Below are 22,209 nucleotides of genomic sequence, written 5' to 3'. Positions count from 1 at the left end.
TCGCTCGGACCCGTGAAAAAAAACATGAAGTTCGGGCGGGTTCGGATTCCGAGGAACCGAACCCGCTCATCTCTAGTACTAACCTAATGTTTGTGTGGATTTCCTCCTGTTTCTCCAGTTTTCTCCTTTTTAATAGTTTAATTGGCTTCTAACAAACCTACCCGGCATGTATGCATAAGGTAGGTAATATATACTGTAAGCCCCACTGGATCAATGACTGGTATGAATGATTACATACTGTATTCTCACTGCATAATATGTAAGCTCTTCACAATTAAAAGTTACACATATTTTCTGAATAGATATTGCTTACCAATATTTAGATGTCCTCTGGTACTGTCTGGTCCCTGGAATTTCCTATACATATTTCATCATTCAGGGTCTAACACTTAAACACTGTTTTCCTTCACCAGTTTCTGACTGCCTCAACAACTTGGAGCCCACTGGCGATTCTATAATGGGTGCAGTGTGTTTGGTGCACACGGGCCCCTGAGTCAAGAGGGGGGCCCCTGCCGCACACACTGCACCCATTTTTAAAATACTCACCTCTCCGGAGTCCAGCGCCAGCATCCAAAGTGCTATTAGAATTCCGTCAAAATGGCTCAGCGGCCATTTTCACGGAGTTATGCACAGTAGAGAAATCTCAGGGAAAATGGCCGCCGTGCCCTCTAGTGCTCAGACTCTACAGCGCTCCGGGCGGAGAGGAGGGGGCACGAACGGAGGAGGCTGAACATGGGCTTCCTCCTCTCTTAAAACGCCCCTTTTGGAGCCTCAATAGCAATGACTGTATCAGTTTAACTGATACCTCACAAAATGTGAGGTATCTCTAGTGCATTGCTCACCAAAGGAGCTGCCACATGTTGCTCAAATCCAGAGCAAAGATGCTCTCTTTACTGTGTACCTCCCTGGGCTTCAGAGGCTCCCCATCAGTCCCAATACATATTCTACTGTCTTTATGCTAAGGTACAAAGGTGGTTTTGTATGTACTGTAGGTGGATGTTAACTTGGAGTACGGTTGTATAGACCTCATTTGGGAGGTTTTGCCTTTCACACTAAGCTTGGCTCTGATTCTGTAGAAACACACACCATAGCAGAGAGGCAAGGACCCCACAAACAAGATAACAAAGCAGATCAAAATTTTATTTATCAACTGGTAAAAAAAGGACATAAATCAATTCAATAAAATAAATTAAATCAATAAATAAATATTGGGTCTTTTTAAAAGTACAATAAATTAAAGCTATACCATTTATAGCATCCAGTCAATCAATTTAGTGAGCCTGTGCAAAAGTAATATGCCAAGTCCTTTCAGTTCAATATTTTAGAGGTAAGTTATTGTAATATCCATATTTTTGTTACATGTATTTATTTTCCTATTTTAATATATTAACTTTTTTTTAAACCAAAGTATATTCAACCAATTAATGTAAGGGTTAACATTATTAATAAATATTGTATGTGTAATATAGCATTTATCGCATAGTTTCATACATTATACTCTTCAATCTTGTAATCAAAAAGGTCTACTTATAATCACAAGCTGTAAACATATAATAATTATCAATAAACTAAAATGTTTACTTCTAATTTGATTTTTTAAAATTTATGTAACCTGTTAAAATAGATAAATATCAAATACTATAAAAACACTAATATAATAAAAAACAACATAACTTGAAATAATGTATTTTTATTAAAGTCCATAACAATTACTACTGTATTACTGTTACTGCATGTAATACCTAATTTACAAACAACACAGGCTGTGCTTGAAAAATGACAGTAAGGAGCTGATTGGCTGGTGCAATTTATCACTCACAGTGAAATGTATCACTCATTGATAAATGAGCCCAATAGGATTAATAAACGGTAACAAACATACTGTATTCATTGTCCATCTGTTCAATCAGGAATGCATATTGTAATTGGTTCTTTTGCTAAACCTCCTCATGAGATGTTTTTTAGTGTTCACTGTGGGGCGGAATAGAATTATATAACATTTTGGCACAAACATGCAACAGAGCATGGCCCAACTGGAGGACAAGATGGCAAAGATCTCCAGGGCCACAGTGTACTTGCCACTGGTGGAGAGATGAGCTGGAATGAAAGACAACCAGACACTGAGAAAGGCTATCATGCTGAAGGTGATGAATTTGGCCTCATTAAAGCTGTCAGGGAGGTCCTTTGCCAAGAAAGCAACAACACAACTGATCACAGCCAAGACACCGAGATACCCTAAGGTACTCCAAAAGCAGGTGGCTGAGCCCTCATTACATTCAAGAATGAGGACTCCAGGTTTGGTTTTGTCATTATATTCAGGGAAAGGTGGGAAAAGTGCAAGCCAAGTGAGACAGATCAGGAACTGGAAGAACGTTCCTAAGCTAATGACTTTACAGGAGACATGAGGACCAGCCCATCTTTTTAAATCGCTGTTTGGTCTAGTTGCCCTGAATGCAATTGCAACCATGATTGTCTTGGCCAAGATGCATGAGACACAAAGAGCAAATACCGTACCAAAGGCAACCTGTCGTAAAAGACACTTCTCACGTTGAGGATAGCCAATAAAAGCCAAAGAGCACAAGAAGCAAAGAGAAAGGCAGATCAGGAGAAGACAACTGATGGTATAATTGTTGGCTCGTACTACAGGAGTTGCTTTGTAAGAAATAAGAAGCCCTAAAATAGCTAAAGGTACAAAGGATGAGGTGACAGTGGTGGTTGTTAATGTGATACCCAATGGCTCTTCATATTTTAGATATTCAATGGTTTTCGGCAAACATCTGTCTTTATCTTGACTTGGCCATTGATTCCATGTGCACTTCAAGCACTCACCCGAGTCTGAAATTATGTAAAATAAGACATTGGAGAAAATTAAATACCACTGCATTCACAACAAGTTGTATCATCTATTGAATACTCACCAGTCTGGTTGGAGATCTCTCCTTGGGAACAGGTGACACACTGATAACAGCAACTTGGTTCTCCTTTCTTGGCAGCTTTTCTGAGACCTGGTGAACAATTTTTATTACAGACAGAAATCGGGACCTAGAAATAAACAGCAATTTTATTAAAACCATTTATTTTTAGCATACATTAATGTTGGAAAACAGAAATGGCATGATAAAACAGAAGTTTCTGAAAAATATATAGCAACTTCCTTTTTGTACAAATTTGTGTTTTGCCTTGACTGAGTGAGATTGTTCACGCAGATACATTTATACTGTTTGCAATACATTTGTGCTTTTAGCAATTTCAGAAATACAGCAGAAATGAAATAGCCTGCGATCTGCATGCATCTGATGGTTCTCGGTGACAGGGATTGTGGGGCCCTGGATTAGTAAATTAGGCAGGACCCCACTGGGGGGTTGGAGCTGTTAATAATGTGGGTGGAGTTACAGCAAGGGTGAGGCATCAATTGGTGTGTAAACCAGTTAGAAAAAAAACTTGTTAAAGTTTGGGCTGTAGGGTTAGGTGTTACAGTATTTCAATATATCACATAAATTATATGATACACTAGTCCTGCCTCAGCCCCCTCCATATAATACATAACTATCCTCATGGCAGCCCCACCTCACTCGGGATCCGGTCTGAATATCGACAGTGTCTAGGTCGACAATGTTTAGGTCGACCACTATAGGTTGACAGTCACTAGGTCGACAGGGTCAGAAGGTCGACAGTGTCAGACGGTCGACATGTTCTAGGTCGACAGGTCAAAAGGTCGAAATTAGTTTTTCAAAAAATCATTTTGTTTTACTTTTTCATACATAACGATCCACGTGGACTACGATTGGAACGGTTAATCTGTGCCGAGGAAAGCGGTAGCAGAGTGAGGCACCGTGCCCGAAGCATGGAAAGCGAAGCGAGCCATGCGAGGGGACGCGGTGCAGTAATTGGGGTTCCCGGTCACTCTACGAAGAAATCGACACCAAAAAATCATAAAAAACTAATGTCGACCTTTTGACCTGTCGACCTAGAATATGTCGACCTTCTGACCCTGTTGACCTAGTGACTGTCGACCTAGACTGGTCAACCTAAATATTGTTAAAGCAGGTGTACTGTAATATTTTCCGACTTCGACAGTATTGTCGACCTAGACACTGTCGATCTAATGATCCACACCCCCTCACTCACACATATACCCCAGCCACCTCTCTCCCACACACATATACCCATCCACTTTCCTCTCACACACATATACCCCAGCCACCTCTCTCCCACACACATATACCCAACCACTTTCTTCTCACACACATATACCCCAGCCACCTCTCTCCCACACACATATACCCATCCACTTTCCTCTCACACACATATACCCCAGCCACCTCTCTCCCACACACATATACCCATCCACTTTCCTCTAACACACATATACCCCAGCCACCTCTCTCCCACACACATATACCCATCCACTTTCCTCTCACACACATATACCCCAGCCACCTCTCTCCCACACACATATACCCATCCACTTTCCTCTCACACACATATACCCCAGCCACCTCTCTCCCACACACATATACCCATCCACTTTCCTCTCACACACATATACCCCAGCCACCTCTCTCCCACACACATATACCCATCCACTTTCCTCTCACACACATATACCCCAGCCACCTCTCTCCCACACACATATACCCATCCACTTTCCTCTCACACACATATACCCCAGCCACCTCTCTCCCACACACATATACCCATCCACTTTCCTCTCACACACATATACCCCAGCCACCTCTCTCCCACACACATATTATTATTATTATTATTATCCTTTATTTATATGGCGCCACAAGGGTTCTGCAGCGCCCGATTACAGAGTACAAATGCACATAAAAAATAGGAAAACAGTGACTTACAGTTGAATACAATATAGGACAAGTACAGGGCAGCTAAGCATAACTACACCAGTAAACATAGAGATAAGTTCCAGGTGGTCAAAAAACTGTGGGATCTGGGCGGTTGAGGATTATTAAAGTAAGAAAAGTATAAGCACATGAGGGAAGAGGGCCCTACTCGTGAGAGCTTACATTCTAAGGGGAGGGGTAGACAGACAGGGATGACACAGATGGGGTACATAGAGAGCGTGGAACAGAGGGTTATGTTGAGATTTGGCTACGTTTGGTAAAGAAATGGGTCTTAAGAGCCCGTTTGAAGTTTTGTAGAGAGGTGGAGAGTCTGAGGGGGAGAGGTAAAGAATTCCAGAGAAATGGAGCAGCACGTGAAAAATCTTGGAGATAGGAGTGGGAGGAAGTAATCAGAAGACAGGAGAGACGGCGTGCATTAGCAGAGCGAAGAGGACGGGTGGGAGAGTAAAGGGAGATAAGGTCAGAGATGTAGATGGGAGAGGAGTGGGTGAGTGCTTTGTAAGTGAGTGTGAGAAGTTTGAATTGGATTCTGAAAGGGAAGGGAAGCCAGTGGAGGGCCTGTAGGAGGGGGGAGGTAGACGTAGTGCGTTTGGTGAGGAAGATGAGCCGGGCAGCAGCATTGAGGATAGATTGGAGTGGAGAGAGGTGATTGTCAGGGAGGCCAGTTAAGAGGAGATTACAGTAGTCCAGTCTGGAAATAATCAGTGAGTGAATAATGATCTTAGTGGCATCCTGTGTGAGAAAAGGTCTGATTCTAGAAATGTTTTTGAGATGAAAATGACAGGTTTGTGAGAGGTGCTGAATATACCCATCCACTTTCCTCTCACACACATATACCCCAGCCACCTCTCTCCCACACACATATTCCCATCCACTTTCCTCTCACACACATATACCCCAGCCACCTCTCTCCCACACACATATACCCATCCACTTTCCTCTCACACACATATACCCCAGCCACCTCTCTCCCACACACATATACCCATCCACTTTCCTCTCACACACATATACCCCAGCCACCTCTCTCCCACACACATATACCCATCCACTTTCCTCTCACACACATATACCCCAGCCACCTCTCTCCCACACACATATACCCATCCACTTTCCTCTCACACACATATACCCCAGCCACCTCTCTCCCACACACATATACCCATCCACTTTCGTCTCACACACATATACCCCAGCCACCTCTCTCCCACACACATATACCCATCCACTTTCCTCTCACACACATATACCCCAGCCACCTCTCTCCCACACACATATACCCATCCACTTTCCTCTCACACACATATACCCCAGCCGGCTACCTCTTACACATATACACACCTGCCCCAGCCATACAGATGGGTCCACAATAATCTTGACTTCTCTGCTGCGCCTAGGCACACCATGGTTTATTAACCTAAACCCTTCAACTATTGTTCTCAGCTGCAATACAATACAGAGAGAACAATACAGCAGGGGATTAAATCTGACTGACCTGGCATAATTAATCCTATTAAAGGCCAGGATAAACATGGCTCCATCTGTATATATATATGCCCTTAGCCCTGCCTTATCTCCGCAAGCCGGAGTTTCCCAGTTGTTCTGCCGAGATTCTGCAGACTGAGCGCTAGGTGCATCATCGCCTGGATAGTGATAAAATGGAGAAAGAAACAGTTCCAGCCAATCAGCTCCTAACTGCCATGTCATAGGTCCTGTTTGAAAAATGACAGGAGCTGGTTAGTTGGTTGTTTATCATTTTCCATTTTATCACTCTCCATGCAATGATCCATCTAGCCCATAATGTTGCTTTATCGTTGAGTATTGTTAAACTAGATGCTTCCTTGTGTTCCTATGTATTTAGTAGTCCATTGCTGATTGTTTTATCTCCTCCATGGCGGTGGCCATTTTGTTGAGGACAATTCTGTACAGTTATACCCTCATCTGCAGGTGCAAAGGAGGGCCCCTCCCTGTGAGGGCCCAGGACAACAGTCCCGGCTGTCCCCCCTTAAGGCGGCCCTGCCTGGTGTGTATGCCCATTGTTTTAAAGTGGCAATATTTTAAAAGGTTAAACCCATCAGGATCCCACAGCTCTCTGTCTGGAAGTGTTTTAGTAATAGCCTTTATCATGAGGCCTACTGTGACAAATTACATGGCCCTATGTGGGCACTGCTATTATGTAGGTTAGGACTGCTATATCGGAGAAGCCGTGAAGTGGCCAGCAGCTAAACATGTGTTTGCAAACATTTGTGACTAATTCTCTGAATTTTATTACCAGATAGGTTCAGGGATGGTTACAGGTAATTTTTAGTGTGCAGAAGGGAATTCAGGGGTGGGGATTTGCACCCCCCTCCTCTCTGTCTGTTGTTTCCCACAGATGCCTGCAAGTCACAGGCTATAACATTTATCCCATAGCCCAGTGGGTCCCAATTCCCAAACTGTGTGCCTGGGGTACCACAATCTTTTGCAAGGATGCATCAGCTTGATGGTTCAGGACCAAATCAAATTATTTATGGTCATAGTGATAGGCAAACCAGGCTAGTGGCTGTCAATCATAACACATGTGGACAATCTGAAGCACATCTGTACACCATCACATAACTGACCCTAAAAATGACAAGTAGGCACAATGGTGGTCATTCCGAGTTGTTCGCTCGTTATTTTTCTTTCGCAACTGAGCGATTAGTCGCTAATGCGCATGCGCAATGCCCGCAGTGCGACTGCACCAAGTAAATTTGCTATGCAGTTAGGTAATTTACTCACGGCATTACAAGGTATTTTCTTCGTTCTGGTGATCGTAATGTGATTGACAGGAAGTGGGTGTTTCTGGGCGGAAACTGGACGTTTTATGGGTGTGTGCGAAAAAACGCTGCCGTTTCTGAAAAAAACACGGGAGTGGCTGGAGAAACGGAGGAGTGTCTGGGCGAACGCTGGGTGTGTTTGTGACGTCAAACCAGGAACGACAAGCACTGAACTGATCGCAGATGCCGAGTAAGTCTGGAGCTACTCAGAAACTGCTAAGAAGTGTCTATTCGCAATTCTGCTAATCTTTCGTTCGCAATTTTGATAAGCTAAGATTCACTCCCAGTAGGCGGCGGCTTGGCGTGTGCAAAGCTGCTAAAAGCAGCTAGAGAGCGAACAACTCGGAATGAGGGCCATTGTACTAACAGCAATTTCATAATTTTTTTTCCTAAATGTAGCAATAAAAACTTCTAGCCTTGAGGTGCCATGAAATCAATGATGATATTTTAGGGTGCTGTGATTTAAGGACGTTTGGGAGCCACTGTCATAGAATGATTTCTGTGACACCATACTTTTTCTATCTGTATATAAAATATTAACCGTCCCCACAAAAATGTCAATGCAGCATTACAGATCATAATTGATTTTCCCTTTAGAAATATATATTTTTTAAGACTTTGTATATTCTCTAGGGAAGACAATTGTACCAACATCTTAATTGCAATGCTTTTGGCAGAGATTTAAATGTCATTTTCATTTTTTAAAACCTCTGTTATTATAGTTAAGTCTAAACTGTAACATTAACCTGTACTTCAAGATGTACAGTACAATAGCTGGGCATCTTACCACTTGATCATCAGATGACCATTGTATGTTACTCATGTTGATATTCAGGACATGTTTATTGGCAGCTGTGCTATGATATCTTCCCACCTTGACCTGTCTCATTGTACCCTCAGGACTTAGTTGCCAGTTGACAATATCATAAACCGGAGGAGGATTCCCGTTGTCATCAAAGGAAAAAGTAATGTCACAGCTTAGCTTCACCCGCACCTTCTTCATGTAGTGAGAAATCTATAGGGGAAACACAGAAATTATGTCTTGTTTCCAGCAATGCATTTTCAATATAATATAACCAGAACATTCCTAAATCTCTCAACATGAGATGGTCTCAGAGCCGGCCTTAGGCATAGGTAAACTAGGCAAATGCCTAGGGCATTTGGTATGCTTAGGGGCACCAGCAGCTTCTGCTGATTAAAATGATATGCAGCATGCCTATATTCTGTGTGTGACTGCAGCTGTATCTGCATACGAAATTGTACGTTGCAGTGTATTCCTGGAAATCACTGTCATGTAGTATGTCGTATGCAGATACAGCTGCGGTCGCACACAGAATATAGGCATGCTGCATATCATTTTAATCAGTGAAAGCTGCTTGTGCATCCTAGCCACATAGTACTGCAAATAAGATGCATTTTCATAAACAAAAGGCGCCCAACCTTAGCAGACCTGCCAGCTGACTCATGCCAGGCATCTCCTGCAGAACTAGCGGCAGTGCTAGGGGGCACCAGCCAAAATCTTGCCTAGGGCATCATATTGGTTAGGGCCGGCTCTGGATGGTCTATAAAGAAGAAAAAAAACTATAAAAATAAGAGGCGTGGTGCCACGGTCATGGGGGGAACGGGAAGGTGTAGTGATAATCCACCTACTGTTGTACATCACAGTGGGGTCCATATAGGATAACAGAAGGAACATCTGTACTGAGCCTGGGAGGGATCTGCAACCTCTGTTTATCTAGGCATTACATGCCTGATTATATCCAAATTCCAGTATGCATTTCACCTATCCTGCCCACTTGCAATTTTATAAGCTGTATTTTATATACTTAATAGGGGTTCAGTATGAAATACCAATGGGCGGGATGCCGATTGTCAGTATCTCAACAGCATCATCCTGGCCAACAGTATGCCAGCAAAGGGGGGAGCGCTAGTAAGCCCCTTTCAGGCTCACTGCACTTGCCACGGGTTATTTTCTCCCTCTATGGGTGTCAAAGGAGAATAGCCTGGCTTGACGGTATTCCGGCGCCGGCATAGTACCGCTGTGCGGGATTCCAGCGTCGGCATTGTTATCACCAGGATCCCGTTCGGCGGTATCTTAACCGCTTCCCCTTTACGGTACACTGTTCATCTTTATGATCTGTGCCCTATTATACGTATCTTTAGCTTGTGTGTAATAAATTAGTGTTAAATTTTTATGAAATATATGCACTTTTTGATTTTTTTCTATTTTATACTGGCTTAATCCAAAATTGAGTGCAAACAGACTTGAAATGGGTCCTGGGGGTGTGGATGTGAGAGAGAAGAGAGGGCTCCCTTCACAGGGCCAATTTTGGGTTCTTCAGCTTAAGAGCAGGGTAATTAGAGCCTGCATCTGTAGGAGGCTGATATAGGGCCGTATTCAATAGCTGTCGGAAGCTGCCATCTTGTCGGAATAACGGCAGCTTCTGACAGATTTCTGTCGGAAGGGGTTCCAACCAATTCAAAGAGGGCAGTTTTTTCCAACAAGTCGGGAATTCCTGACTTGTCAGAAAACACGTGGATCAGCGGAATAGGTGCCGATCCACGTGGTCCAAATCCAACAGGTTTTGACCCCCTTTCCGACAATCTCTATCCGACTTTAAAAAAAAGTCGGATTGAGCAGGGCGACCCCCCGGCCAGGCTCCTCACTCCCTTGTCGGACCATTCCGACAAATGCATGTTGGAATGGATCCGACAATTATTGAACATACCCCATAAGCCATGTCAGGGCTTGGCTCAGAGCTCACTACCTAAGGAAATAGGCAGGAAGTTTGCTGTTAGACACTGAGAGGGCATCTATTAGTTCAGTTAGTTCACAGATGGGCTAGGATTTAATATAATGTTTTGTTTTAAACTGAACAATAGTTTGCATGATCTTTTTACAGTATGTCATAATATCGCCCTGATTAGGATATTAGAAATTGCGGAGGAGATGGGATTATTTTCTATACACCAAATATGAGTCACTCTTGTTGCAATGATATGTGGAAATAAGTTTCTAAGTGTTACGTTCACTGTGCTAGAACTGAAAGTATAACCCTAAGCACATGAACATGATGCTGTAGTTAGGATAAAGTTCAGTAGTTTCCCCTAAAAAGCCCTGACTCCGTTGTCTCACCCTCGTGGTCAGTCTACGCCTGCGAGACTATGTTTGCTTGGGCCCACGGCAGCCGCGTTTGAAGGGCGGATTAAGTCTGCCCAACTCCGATGCCCCTCGGTCTTAGTTGGAGACAAGGCGTAAACTGAGATGGGGCGATAACAAGGGGAACCTCTAACTAAAAACTGAAACAGAGTTAGGAGCACTACAGAACTTAAACAAAAGTATGTGCTCCTCAGCCGCAAGGTTAAATAACAACCAAAGATTATGCTGTCCACACGCCAACACGACACTGTCATATACCGGCGAGGACAGCCCAAGCACAGACCTTTGCAGAAAACTCAAAAGCAAAAGAACGGAGAGATATGGCCAAGGCCGTAAGGTGCGGCAGAGCCGCTACTCACAACACCAGTGTAAATACAGGCAAGTGTAGCCCGTGGTAGAAGACACAGGTTGACAGGAAGGAAAGCTGGGTGGATTCTGACTACCAACCACTGGACACCAGGACTTTGGATTGTAGGATCAGACAAGGCTTCAGGACAAGAAACAGCTCACAAGAAGCTATCACCGGTGTTAGTGTCAGGCAGTGAGGGAGAATATAACAGGAATCTCCCCAATCACTGCAGAGAACCAAAATTACTAATGTTGTGCAGCTGCCCTGCTGCACGACCAGAGGTGTCAGGTGGTAGATTAATTGCCTGGCAATGGGGAACGCTGTCTGCGCCCGGCGTCCCCATTGCCAAGGACCCGGCAGCTCTCCACGTGCAGCGTCCTCCCGTTGCCATGCGCTGTGCGGGGATCCGGAGGAGGAGGAGGCGCGGTGGATGTGATGTGCCGGGACTGTTGCTTAGCAACGGTCGGGCACTGGCGAGAGCCGCCGCGCCTAACAGTAAGTAATACCACAACCTGCTCAAGTCTTTCTTACCATCTTGACAATTTACCAACCTGTCCACTGCCCTCAGACATGGTCCCTCTGCCTTGAGTTTAATAGAGTACCTTGAACTCATTGTAACTCCCAATCCCATGCATTTACTACCCTGCTTCCAATACACTGGCCTGCTCCTTACTCTTCATTTCCTGCCTCACCCCAATTCCTCTCTTTATCCTGACCTATTCCCTACTTTTCTTTCCTGCTCCCACCTCTTATCTCTGCTGTTATTCTAGTCCAGGACTATGCCTTTTTCTCACAGGACTATGCCAATTCTCCCAGAACTATGCCTATTCTCAAAGCTTGTCAGTAGCTCCCAGCTGCAGCCTAAATTATGTTGACCAGACTACCTTCAGGGTTTCTCTAATCCCAGATACATCTGGGATACAGATTTATGAATTTATTTTTTATAACAAGCCTGTCTATAAGGAGAAAGGGATGTCTGGAAGATGTTATATGTTCAAGAGCCCTGTGAATTTAAGCCCCACTAAATGTACTCTTGGAACATGATTCAAGGTTTTAACATTATTTTTCTTTACTGTTTATTTATATGGTGCCACACAGGCTATGCAGTGCCGTACAAGGGGTAACACATGCAACACAATGCATTAGCACATGACACATATGCTGACATGGAACATCCACCTATGGGCATATGTGTATCAGCATATTTTGGTTAGTAGAGGCCCATGTCATACACCAATGACATAGTCAGTGAGACTTTGCTTCATTGGGCTGTCCCAGGAGACCATTTCTCTTCTGGATATTTTTATCTGGGATCATTGCTTAAAATTCTAACTGTTGCTTCTCATAGTTCTAGTGATATTAATAACCAAAACAATATAAATGACAGCTACATTTTGGCAGTATAGCCTTCACTTTTTTTTTCTCAAAGGAAAAAAAGTTCAAGGTTTACTATCTACAGATAATAGACAAGGTGGGTTGCAAGTAAAACTGGGCAAAAATTAAAATCAAGATGGTGGAAGATAAGTCTGATAGACAGTGGAGGTCAAAATATATGATTATGGACAATAGGAGGCACAGAGGTGATGCATGGTGACATAAATGAAAGAGAAGACAATGTGCAGGGATGAATTGTTTGGAGAGCTTCCATAAAGTCATTAGTCATAGACAGTAAGTGTTTTTGGTGCTGTTATGGCTATTATGGCTTTCAGATGGGTGTGGTGCAGAAGATCTACAGTGTCTAGGTAGACAGTCAGTAGGTTGACTCCATGTGGCCAACATGCGTTAGTTCAACAGAGTCAAAAGTCAACAGACACAAAAGGTTGACAGGTAAAAGGTCAACAGTGGGTAAGGTCGACAGTTACAAAAGGTTGAAAGTTTCAAAAGGTTGCCATGACAATGTTATTTTAGTTTCTTGGGTGTCATTTTGTATGTTTCATCATATGTAACCACAATTAGTAGAAACATATACACTTGCGGGCTCGCTTCACTCATCACACTTCAGGTAGGTTACTATTCCCAGCCATGGTTAGTAAATGATGCAAAAGTTGAGAAAACATGTAAATAACTTGTGTCGACCAGTTGTCTGTTGACCATTGTCATGTTGACCTTTTGAACCTCTTGACTTTAATGCATGTTAGCCTTCTATCTGTTGACCTTTTGTGACTGTCAACCATATGGTGTTGCCTATTAATTGTTGACCTAGACACTGTAGACCAGGGCTGGCCAAACCAGTCCTCGAGATCTACCAACAGGTCACGTTTTCCAGACCACCTAGCTGGTGCACAGGTGAAGTCATTACTAATTAAGATGTGCTGCATTCATTCCTAACTGACAATTCTACAGATCTCCAGGAGGCCTGGAAAACATGAACTGTTGGTAGATCTCGAGGACCGGTTTGGCCATCCCTGCTGTAGTCCTATCATCCAGATATCCTTTCACATTTCCCCATCTAATCAAAGTCACCAACAGCATCTGACATGTAATGCAGGAGGAAGCAGAGTTTACAATCTCCATAGAACATAACAGCTACATCTGGATTCTCACCTGCCATGGTTTGAAACTCCATATATTTGAGCAGCTTCTGTTGATAAAGGGTCCATTTGTAGCCTTGCATGAGGCAAGGTCATGCAAGGTCTGAGCTATCACATGCACGGCACAGTAGAGTGCATACATCTGTCTTAGATTTATTAGATTTTTTAAATGATATCTGAAATGTTCAACTGCATCTTCCCCTGCACTGTTGTTTGCCATCCTTTCTAACTGAAATGCAAAATTCAGACATTCTAGAAATGCATTTTTCAGATTGTCCTCTGAAAACATTAGGTCCCATGTTTCTTGTGATAGTCTGGGTAAACTAATGTGTTCAATAAATTCATGGAACCCTGGGCTAAAGTCACTACTTAATGCAAAGCCTACAGTTCCCAAGAGGAGATTCCAATATTTTTCTGGTAAAAACATAGTAGATGTCGCCCAAGCCTCACTGGCCACCCAAGTCTTTTCAGTTATGTTCTGCTTTATCAGTTCATCAAACAAAAAAATCACATTACTTTCAGTTGCAAAAACAACCACAACCTTGGCTTTTGACTTCTTGATGGTCTGAATGATGGGTGGAATATTATGATCGGGGCGGCTGCTCTGGATATAGACTAAGAACTCCACACATGCTCCAGATTTCAGGATTTCTTGTCGAAGAGCCTGAATACCTTGAAACCCATAATCATTGGCATCAGCGACCATCCCCACCCAGGTCCATCCAAAATGTAGCACAAGCTGGGCCAATCCTCGAGATTGATGAGCATCACTGGGCACAGTCCGAAAGAAGGATGGAAATTGTGTCTTATCGCTCAGAAGATAGCTTGTTGAAACATGGCTTATCTGTGGTATAAAAAATATAATGAAATATCTATTTAAATGTTTGTAGTGTCCAGGGGCGACTCCAGAGATGGGGCTGCAGCTCAGTTCACAATTCATATAGGGGAGCCACACCAACTGCCAGTGAGTCAGTTTGAAATGGCAGTTGGTGACAGTTGGGGTGGCTTCCCTATTTGAAATTTGAATTGACCTGCAGTCCCTCATCTGGAGCCACCACTGTTAATATTATTTAGTGGGTACACACTTTGGAAGTGATTCAGAGATGCGCTCCACTGTGACTGATTTAGCATATTTTACCATGGTTGTGTCTGTAGCTGTATGCTAATGTGAGTATCAGCCATTCCTCCTCATGTACAAGTGTGTGTCTAAATGTGCAAAGACTGAGATGGCCAATATAGGTGTCTATAGGTGCTGAAATCCTACTTGGTGCATCTTTGGATGCAACCTTCGATGCACCATCAAACTCTGCACCAGCCCCAAGCAAGTTGCATATTCTCTGTTAGAACACTGCCTCCAAAGTGTTCAATTAAGCACTTCTATGACATGCTTGCGGCACTCCCATTACCAATAAAATAGGATGTTTCCGTATGTATGAATAGCCACTTACCACTGCTCAGGAGTTTCCAATTCATTTCCAATATACATCTGAAATGGTGCATCTCAATTGCATCTGCTCCTCTGAATGAAACCCAGGCCCTGTGCAAGATTTTATTAATTTTTGCACAAGCACAGAAGCATAGAAACAGTCAACTCTATGGACATCTGCATTGAGTGTGACTCGGATTCAAGACCTTAAAGTATTTTCAGCCTATCCTTGTACTATGCTGTGCGCAGGACTGATGATTGTGATGCTGCTTTCCTTCGTGGTGCTGCCAGCAGATTCTGGGCTCAGTGCTAATTGATACATTTTGCAGCTGTACACCACATGGTATTGTCCTTTATGCATGTTACGCCACATAGTAGTATACCTTATACACATAATGCCATACAGTAATGCCCCTTATACATTATGCCACACATTACTAATGCCCTACTACACATGATGTCATACAGTACTGCCCTTACACATTATTCCACACATTGGTAATGCCCTTATACACATAATGCCCCTCAGCCATGCCCCTTACACATTATTCCCCATTAGTAATGCCCTTATACACATATGTCTAGGTTTGGTGCACTGCTAACCTCTGCCAGCCCATCCAGGTCCAGCCGCTGACCATTGTCAAGCTGATACGGCCCTAGGCTTGGAATGCATGCTCCTAGGCATTATAGATAGACTAGGCATTTGCCTAATTTGCCATTGCCTATGGCCAGCTGCGTGTAATTATGCCGTGACTTGCTCCATTAACCATCTACAGAGCACCCACCTTGCCAGAGCGTCAAACCTATTCCAGGTGACTGGACCTGTGTAGTGTCTTTGTGTGCTTGTCCCTGGTTCATAGACATTATAACTGCTGTGAGTAACCTACTTTTTCCAGTGTTTCTTGGGTGCTGAACTGATTTTTGGACATTTGGCTGGGAGATTTGTCTTCTCTCCCGGGGGACCGGGAGTGCCACCTGATTTTCAGGAGCCTCCCAGCCATTCTGGAAGAGAGGCAAGTGTGGTGATAATCCTGCCTATTCCAAGTGCCTGTATTATCATCTGAAACCTGCTTCATCTTGCATCGCCTTGTGTGTGTGATCAATAAAGCCTTCAGTTCACTTATTCTCTGGTGCTTTGGTGCTTCCGGCATTAGACAAACACACAGCGGAATTTCCTTGTGAATCATGATATGAAAGTTATGTAATTGTAGATGTACAGTACTACTCTGGGCAAAAGGGCATCTGGATTTACAGTATGTCTCAGATCTCGTCAGTGCCATGTGCAAAATACTGTATCTGATCAGTAAGATAATGACTTTAAATATAAGTTAGACAGTAATCCTGGACCCTACTTATGTTCCCTTGTGAAATGAACAGTGCTGTAGAGCTAAATGGGTTTTTGTCAGTTATGCCATAAAACATACTTGTGGATACCTGGCCAGGCCCAGAATGTGGGCCATGAGGATTGAATACGTGGAGATAGAGTGGCCAATGATAGCAGCCAGCTGCTCCTGCTGTCGGCACTGGTAGTTGGGGATAGCTCTGCTTTGCCCTGTTACAATCCTCAGAGTTCCATCAAGCTCCCTCTGAAGCATCTTGCAGGAATCAAAAATATGGAAGCCCAAGGTGATGTTGGGGAGGATGTTTGCGTTGTTGTTTATCTCATTCATTGCACATGGAATGGTCAGTAACTGAATATATTTTCCCAAATTAAATCTAAGAAGATAATAGATTCAGTTATGTTACTTACTGTAAATAATGAGTGTTGCAAGAAAAAAAGTACAAATATTTGGGATGGAAAATGGGTTTAACATGTTAATGTATGGCATAGCTGGAACAAAATGGTAAACAAGTAACACACCATTAACTTTCTACAGTCATCAGTGCTCAAAGTGGGCTGGTATACACCGGTATGGTATACCAGCACTTCAAGCACTGAAGACCCCCGTCGCCTTTAAAATTGCGTGCTGGAACGCGGCCACTTCTGATTGGCTGTCGGTCCATGGCAGATTTCAAATGGTGGACACTGCCACGGCCCTTCTCCTCGCATCCGCTTCCCACATCCTCCTCACCGCCGCCACTGCCCAGGGCCTTCTCCGCACCACCACTGCCACCCACATCCTCCTCACCCCCACCGCTGCCCATGTCCTCCTCACCACCGCCGCTGACAAGGGCCTTCTCCTCCTCACCATTGCAGACTACAGCCTCTGCACCACTGCCTACCACAGGTACTGTTCACTATGTCCCTCTGCTACTCTTTCTGTCCCTCTTCCATTGCTGTTCCTCTCCCTGTAACTCTCTCTTTCACTGTCCCTGCTGTCACTCTTCCTGTCACTCTCCCTGTCCCTGCTGTCACTCTCCCTGTCCCTGCTGTCACTGTCCCTGCTGTCACTATCTTTGTCACTGTCCCTGCTGTCACTCTCCCTGTCATTGTCCCTGCTGTCACTCTCCCTATGCCATCTGTCACTCTCCCTGTCCCTGCTGTCACTCTCTCTGTCCCTGCTGTCACTGTCCCTGCTGTCACTCTCTCTGTCCCTGTTGTCACTGTCCCTGCTGTCACTGTCTCTGTCCCTGTCCCTGCTGTCAATTTACCTGTCACTGACCATGTCTCTATGTCCCTGCTGTCACTCTCCCTGTCCTGAAATGTGGATCATACTGTGTGGCATAATGTGAATTGTGGATAATACCGTGTTGCATAATATGAATTTTGGATAATACCTTGTTTCATAATGTGACTTTTGGGTCATACCGTGTGGCATAATGTGAATTTTGGATCATACTGTGTGGCATATTGTGAACTTTGGCTCATTCTGTGTGGAGTGATGTGAATTTTGGCTCATTCAATGTGACATAATGTGTAAGTGGCACCGGTACTAGATAGTATAAGGGGTCCTACAATTGTGGTGCATAATGTGTATAAGGGGTTAATGGTGTGGTACACTATACTTAAGGACACACACCCTTTTCAGTGGCCATGCTCCCTTTTCCAGAGGAGCACTCATAATTACAACCTTCACTTTTCCATAACCCCATTTCAAAATTTCCACTTCGACCACTGTAGGCAAGTCTCTCAAGCAGCTTGGAGAGGCATGGGAGCTGAGAGATAGGATGGTAGTTTGAGAAAGAGGTAGGGTCAGTATTTCGTTTTTTAAGAATGGGAGTAATCACTGCATGCTTGAACAGTGAAGGAAAGATACCAGCAGCGAGAGAGAATACAAATGTTAGTTAAGGTTGGGATGAGCACAGGAGACAGAGCTTTACTTATTTGTGAGGGTATAGGATCAAGAGGAGAGGCAGTAGAGTAGCAGGATGAAAATAGTGTGCACACTTCATCTTTATTTGTGTGATAAACTGAAGACAGAATGCCAGAGGATTCAGGTACAGAATTGAGCAGGTCACTGGCTGAAGAAGAGCATACCATTTATTCTTGGAATTTATCAATCTTGTCCTTGAAGTAGTAAGCAAGTCTTATGCCTCGATAGTGGCTGGTGGGTTGAGTGAGGAAGGGTTCAGAAGTGATTTTAATGTATTCAAAAAGTCACTTTGGGGTTAGAGGCTTGAGCAGAGTTGAGAGTTTGGAAATATGTTTGTTTGGCAGTGTCCTGGCATTACCATAAGAGTATATGTGAGGAAGTCGCTTGGAATACAAGATTTACGCCACTGATGTTCAACTTTCTGTAACAGATTTTTAGGTGTCTTGTTAATTTAGAGTATCATGGTTGACATCTAGGCCTACGTGGAGAGTGATGGGTAGCTGGAGCCACTTGGTCAAAGGCTATTTCTGGTTCAGGTGTGATACAGCAGTCTCAGGAGAAGTAAATGGAGACGTAGGTGAGAGCAGTTGTTGCAGAGAGGTGTACAGTTTTTGAAAATTAATTGTGTTAATATTTCTGCGGGTTTGAGGAGGATTGGAGGACTTCAATGACTGAGTTTGAAGTAATTGTGGAGTTCATCTCATGTCTTCTCTCTCTCCTTCTAATGCATTTTTAATTATGATATTTTAAGCTGCATTTTTTTTTAAATGAGTGTTATGCCATGTGCTATTCCAATTTATGGAATATGTACTTGTATTTGTTTTACTTGTCATTGAACATGTGTAATTCTTAAGGCCCATACACACTAGAAGATATTGTGAACAATATTGCTCATTTTGGGCTTTATGAGTGATATCATTCACAATATTGCCTAGTGTGTACACTCATTATCGTTAACTGTGCGCGCTCATGCTCATCGTTTATGACCCCCTCCCTCATCTTCACATGAACAGATGACGGAGGTCCTTGTCAATGACAGCCATGCTGCAGCTACAGCATGGGCGTCGTTTCCCCCGAACCCGCAGTCGCTCCCTTCCCCGCTGGCATCGGCAAGTGTGTATGCACTAGCCGATTCCGGCACCCCGCCGGGTCCCCGCCACTGCCAATATTGGCAATGGTGGGGGCTCGTTCAGTGTGTATGGGGCTTTACTTGAATTTGTACTACACAATTTGTTATTATGGTCAATTTGTGATTATGTATTTGTATGTGGAGTTTCTTGCACTGTAGAATTTGTGGTGTCATACAAATACAGAAAGATATTTTAGATTGATGGAATAGTCTCTCAGCAGTCATGGTGAGGACTCACACAGTAAAAAGAAATACATAAAACATATTGCTATTGAAAATACTAAGGTAGAAAATATTAAGAAAGAAAAACAAAAAATAGAAAACTCAATAAATACTCCCCAAAAGATTATATACTAGATGAAGTCACATTATTTTCAGTCACAAATTTCTGCATATTTCAATAACTAGTGTAGCATACTGTACCTTTTACAGATTTCTTTTTCTGGTTTGTGGGTGAACGACATATTGGGGTATATAGTTTCCGTATGAATGCCTAATATTACCCCGATTATGATATCCCCACTTTCATAAATCCCCATCATGTCTTGGCCATTCCTAGTGCAGCTGTATCCATTACAATAGTAGGGCTCCGTAAGAAGGTAATACAGAATGAGGTAGCCGCAGGTCCTGTAACACAACGTCTTCAGTCTGTAACAGAGAGAGGTGATGTGGAAACAATATAAGCCTGTTTGATCATTCTGTATTTGGTGTCTGTTTTATATGTTTTTGCTGATTTCTGTTTCATTTTTGCTTCACTGCTGGAGCATAGATTGGTATATAATGTGTCAGTAACCATAGATACAGTACATCTCCCCAATTTGAAGGGATAGTCCTGGGTTTTTAAGATCAGTTCCTGCAAATATTTGCCTCTGGAATTGTCCCTTTTTCTGTTATTGGCTAGCTTCAAAATATAACTCAGTTTATACATTTGACTTAGTATTTATTGAAGTTTAATATATGAAAAAAATATTTTATAATTTAAAATTTAATAGCTATGATATGAAGAGGATTCTGTTGCACCAAGGTCTGCGTGGGGACTATCATACGTAAAGTTCTCAGATGTAATGGTTCAAGAAAAATAGACCCTGGCAACAACATTAGCAGTTTGGAAACTATGCCCACAGTATATTTAATTTGATTAAAATGCCGTCTAGTGCATGCATAATTAACCTCTTATATTTTGTCTTTGGGACTTAATCATAAAAACCATTAGATGCCTACAATATATTTTTGAGATTGTGCCGCTATATGGAAATGTAACTGATAAGGCCTTTTCATACTGCCACTAAAACCCGGGTTATTGCTGTGATAACCCAGGTTGCTGCTCAGTGGAATAGGGTCCCCAAAAATCCCGGTCCAGTGACCCAGCAATCCATCACAGGCAACTGGCAGGAATGGTCCGGGGAAGAACCCATGCAGGGTTGGACTGGCAAACAGGAGAGCGGGGCAAATCCCTGGTGGGCCCCACTGCCTCCTCTAGGGATCAGTAGTCCTGAGAATACTGCACATACTATGGTGTGTTACCTATAGTGGATTGCTGTTATTAATCTTGTACATTATCATGCATGCACTAGTAGTATTAACTATATATTTATCAAGGGGCCCAGGCCATTCACATTCTACTGGTTAGCCGGGTATGGGTCGTTGGGTCGACTCAACTTAGGTTGACAGTCATTAGGTCGGCCACTGAAGGACAACAATGCTGTTAAGCAGACAGGCAACAGGTCGACATGGGCGTAGGTCGACATGTACTAGTTTGACAGGTAAAAAGGTCGACATGAGTTTTTGCTGTCGTTTTCTCTGTAAAGTGAGGGGGGACCCCAATTAGTGTACCATATCCCCTCGCAGGCTCATTTTGCTCACCATGCTTCGGGCAAGGTTACTGTTCCAATCGTAGTCCATGTTATCTTTAAGTATGAAAAGAAAAAGAAAAAAAAAAAAGTAACAAACTCATGTTGACCATTTTACCTGTCGACCTAGTACATGTCGACCTAATGCCCATGTTGACCTATTGCCTGTCGACCTAACAGCAATGTCGACCTTCAGTGGTCAACCTAATGACTGTCGACCTAAGTTGGGTCAACCTAACGACCGTATCCTGGTTAGCCAAGCCACTGTGACAACTGGCAACACCACTTTGGAGACCTACCACTGTATTCCCTGGTCGCCTTTCATGCCCCACACCAACAATGGACCCGGGTAAGGCTCAGCATAAATGGTTAACCTGGATCCCATTTACAACATGGGGTGAGCCAGATTTCCCGGCGCTTGGAGATGATGTCAATTCCAAGTGTCAGCAGAAGAGACACTGCACCCATGTGCAGTGTGAACGTTGCCTGCTTGGGAATAACCCAGGCCAGAGCAGCAGTTTGAACAATGTCTGTCCCGGATCTGACCCGGATTGGAACCATTTTCCAAATCCTGGGTTTGACCCTTGATTTTGGTGGAAAAGGGGTATAAGTAATCAGTTTAGTACACTGCCTTCATTATTCATCAAGACTTAACATTTTTTTGTATAACAAAGTACTTAATTAGGACACATATTTGTCTTTCATTAATTATAAATGATTTACATAATCAAAATGTATGAAACTCAGTATGCACAAAGACTATCTTTATTTTGGTATAGTGTTATTATGCTAGTATAATTTTTCTAGAAAATACGCTTTCCCACGAATCGTGACTGGAAGGTGC

The 22,209-nt window shown here is 43.3% G+C and overlaps 1 protein-coding gene across 1 annotated transcript; it reads right to left on the bottom strand.

The window, feature by feature from the left end:
- Window positions 1-1,906: 1,906 nt before the first annotated feature.
- On the bottom strand, window positions 1,907-19,979 carry LOC134934194 (extracellular calcium-sensing receptor-like). The gene is made up of 8 exons (XM_063929684.1): window positions 19,939-19,979; window positions 16,557-16,848; window positions 13,720-14,550; window positions 10,396-10,434; window positions 8,454-8,681; window positions 6,210-6,311; window positions 2,919-3,042; window positions 1,907-2,835 (listed from the first exon to the last, which is right to left on the bottom strand). The coding sequence occupies exons 1-8, from the start codon at window positions 19,977-19,979 to the stop codon at window positions 1,907-1,909; spliced, it is 2,586 nt and encodes an 861-aa protein (XP_063785754.1).
- Window positions 19,980-22,209: the final 2,230 nt, after the last annotated feature.

The sequence above is a fragment of the Pseudophryne corroboree genome, chromosome 6 (genome assembly GCF_028390025.1).
Source record: "Pseudophryne corroboree isolate aPseCor3 chromosome 6, aPseCor3.hap2, whole genome shotgun sequence".
NCBI classification, from domain to species: domain Eukaryota; kingdom Metazoa; phylum Chordata; class Amphibia; order Anura; family Myobatrachidae; genus Pseudophryne; species Pseudophryne corroboree.
This window is presented reverse-complemented; position numbering and strand designations above follow the sequence as displayed.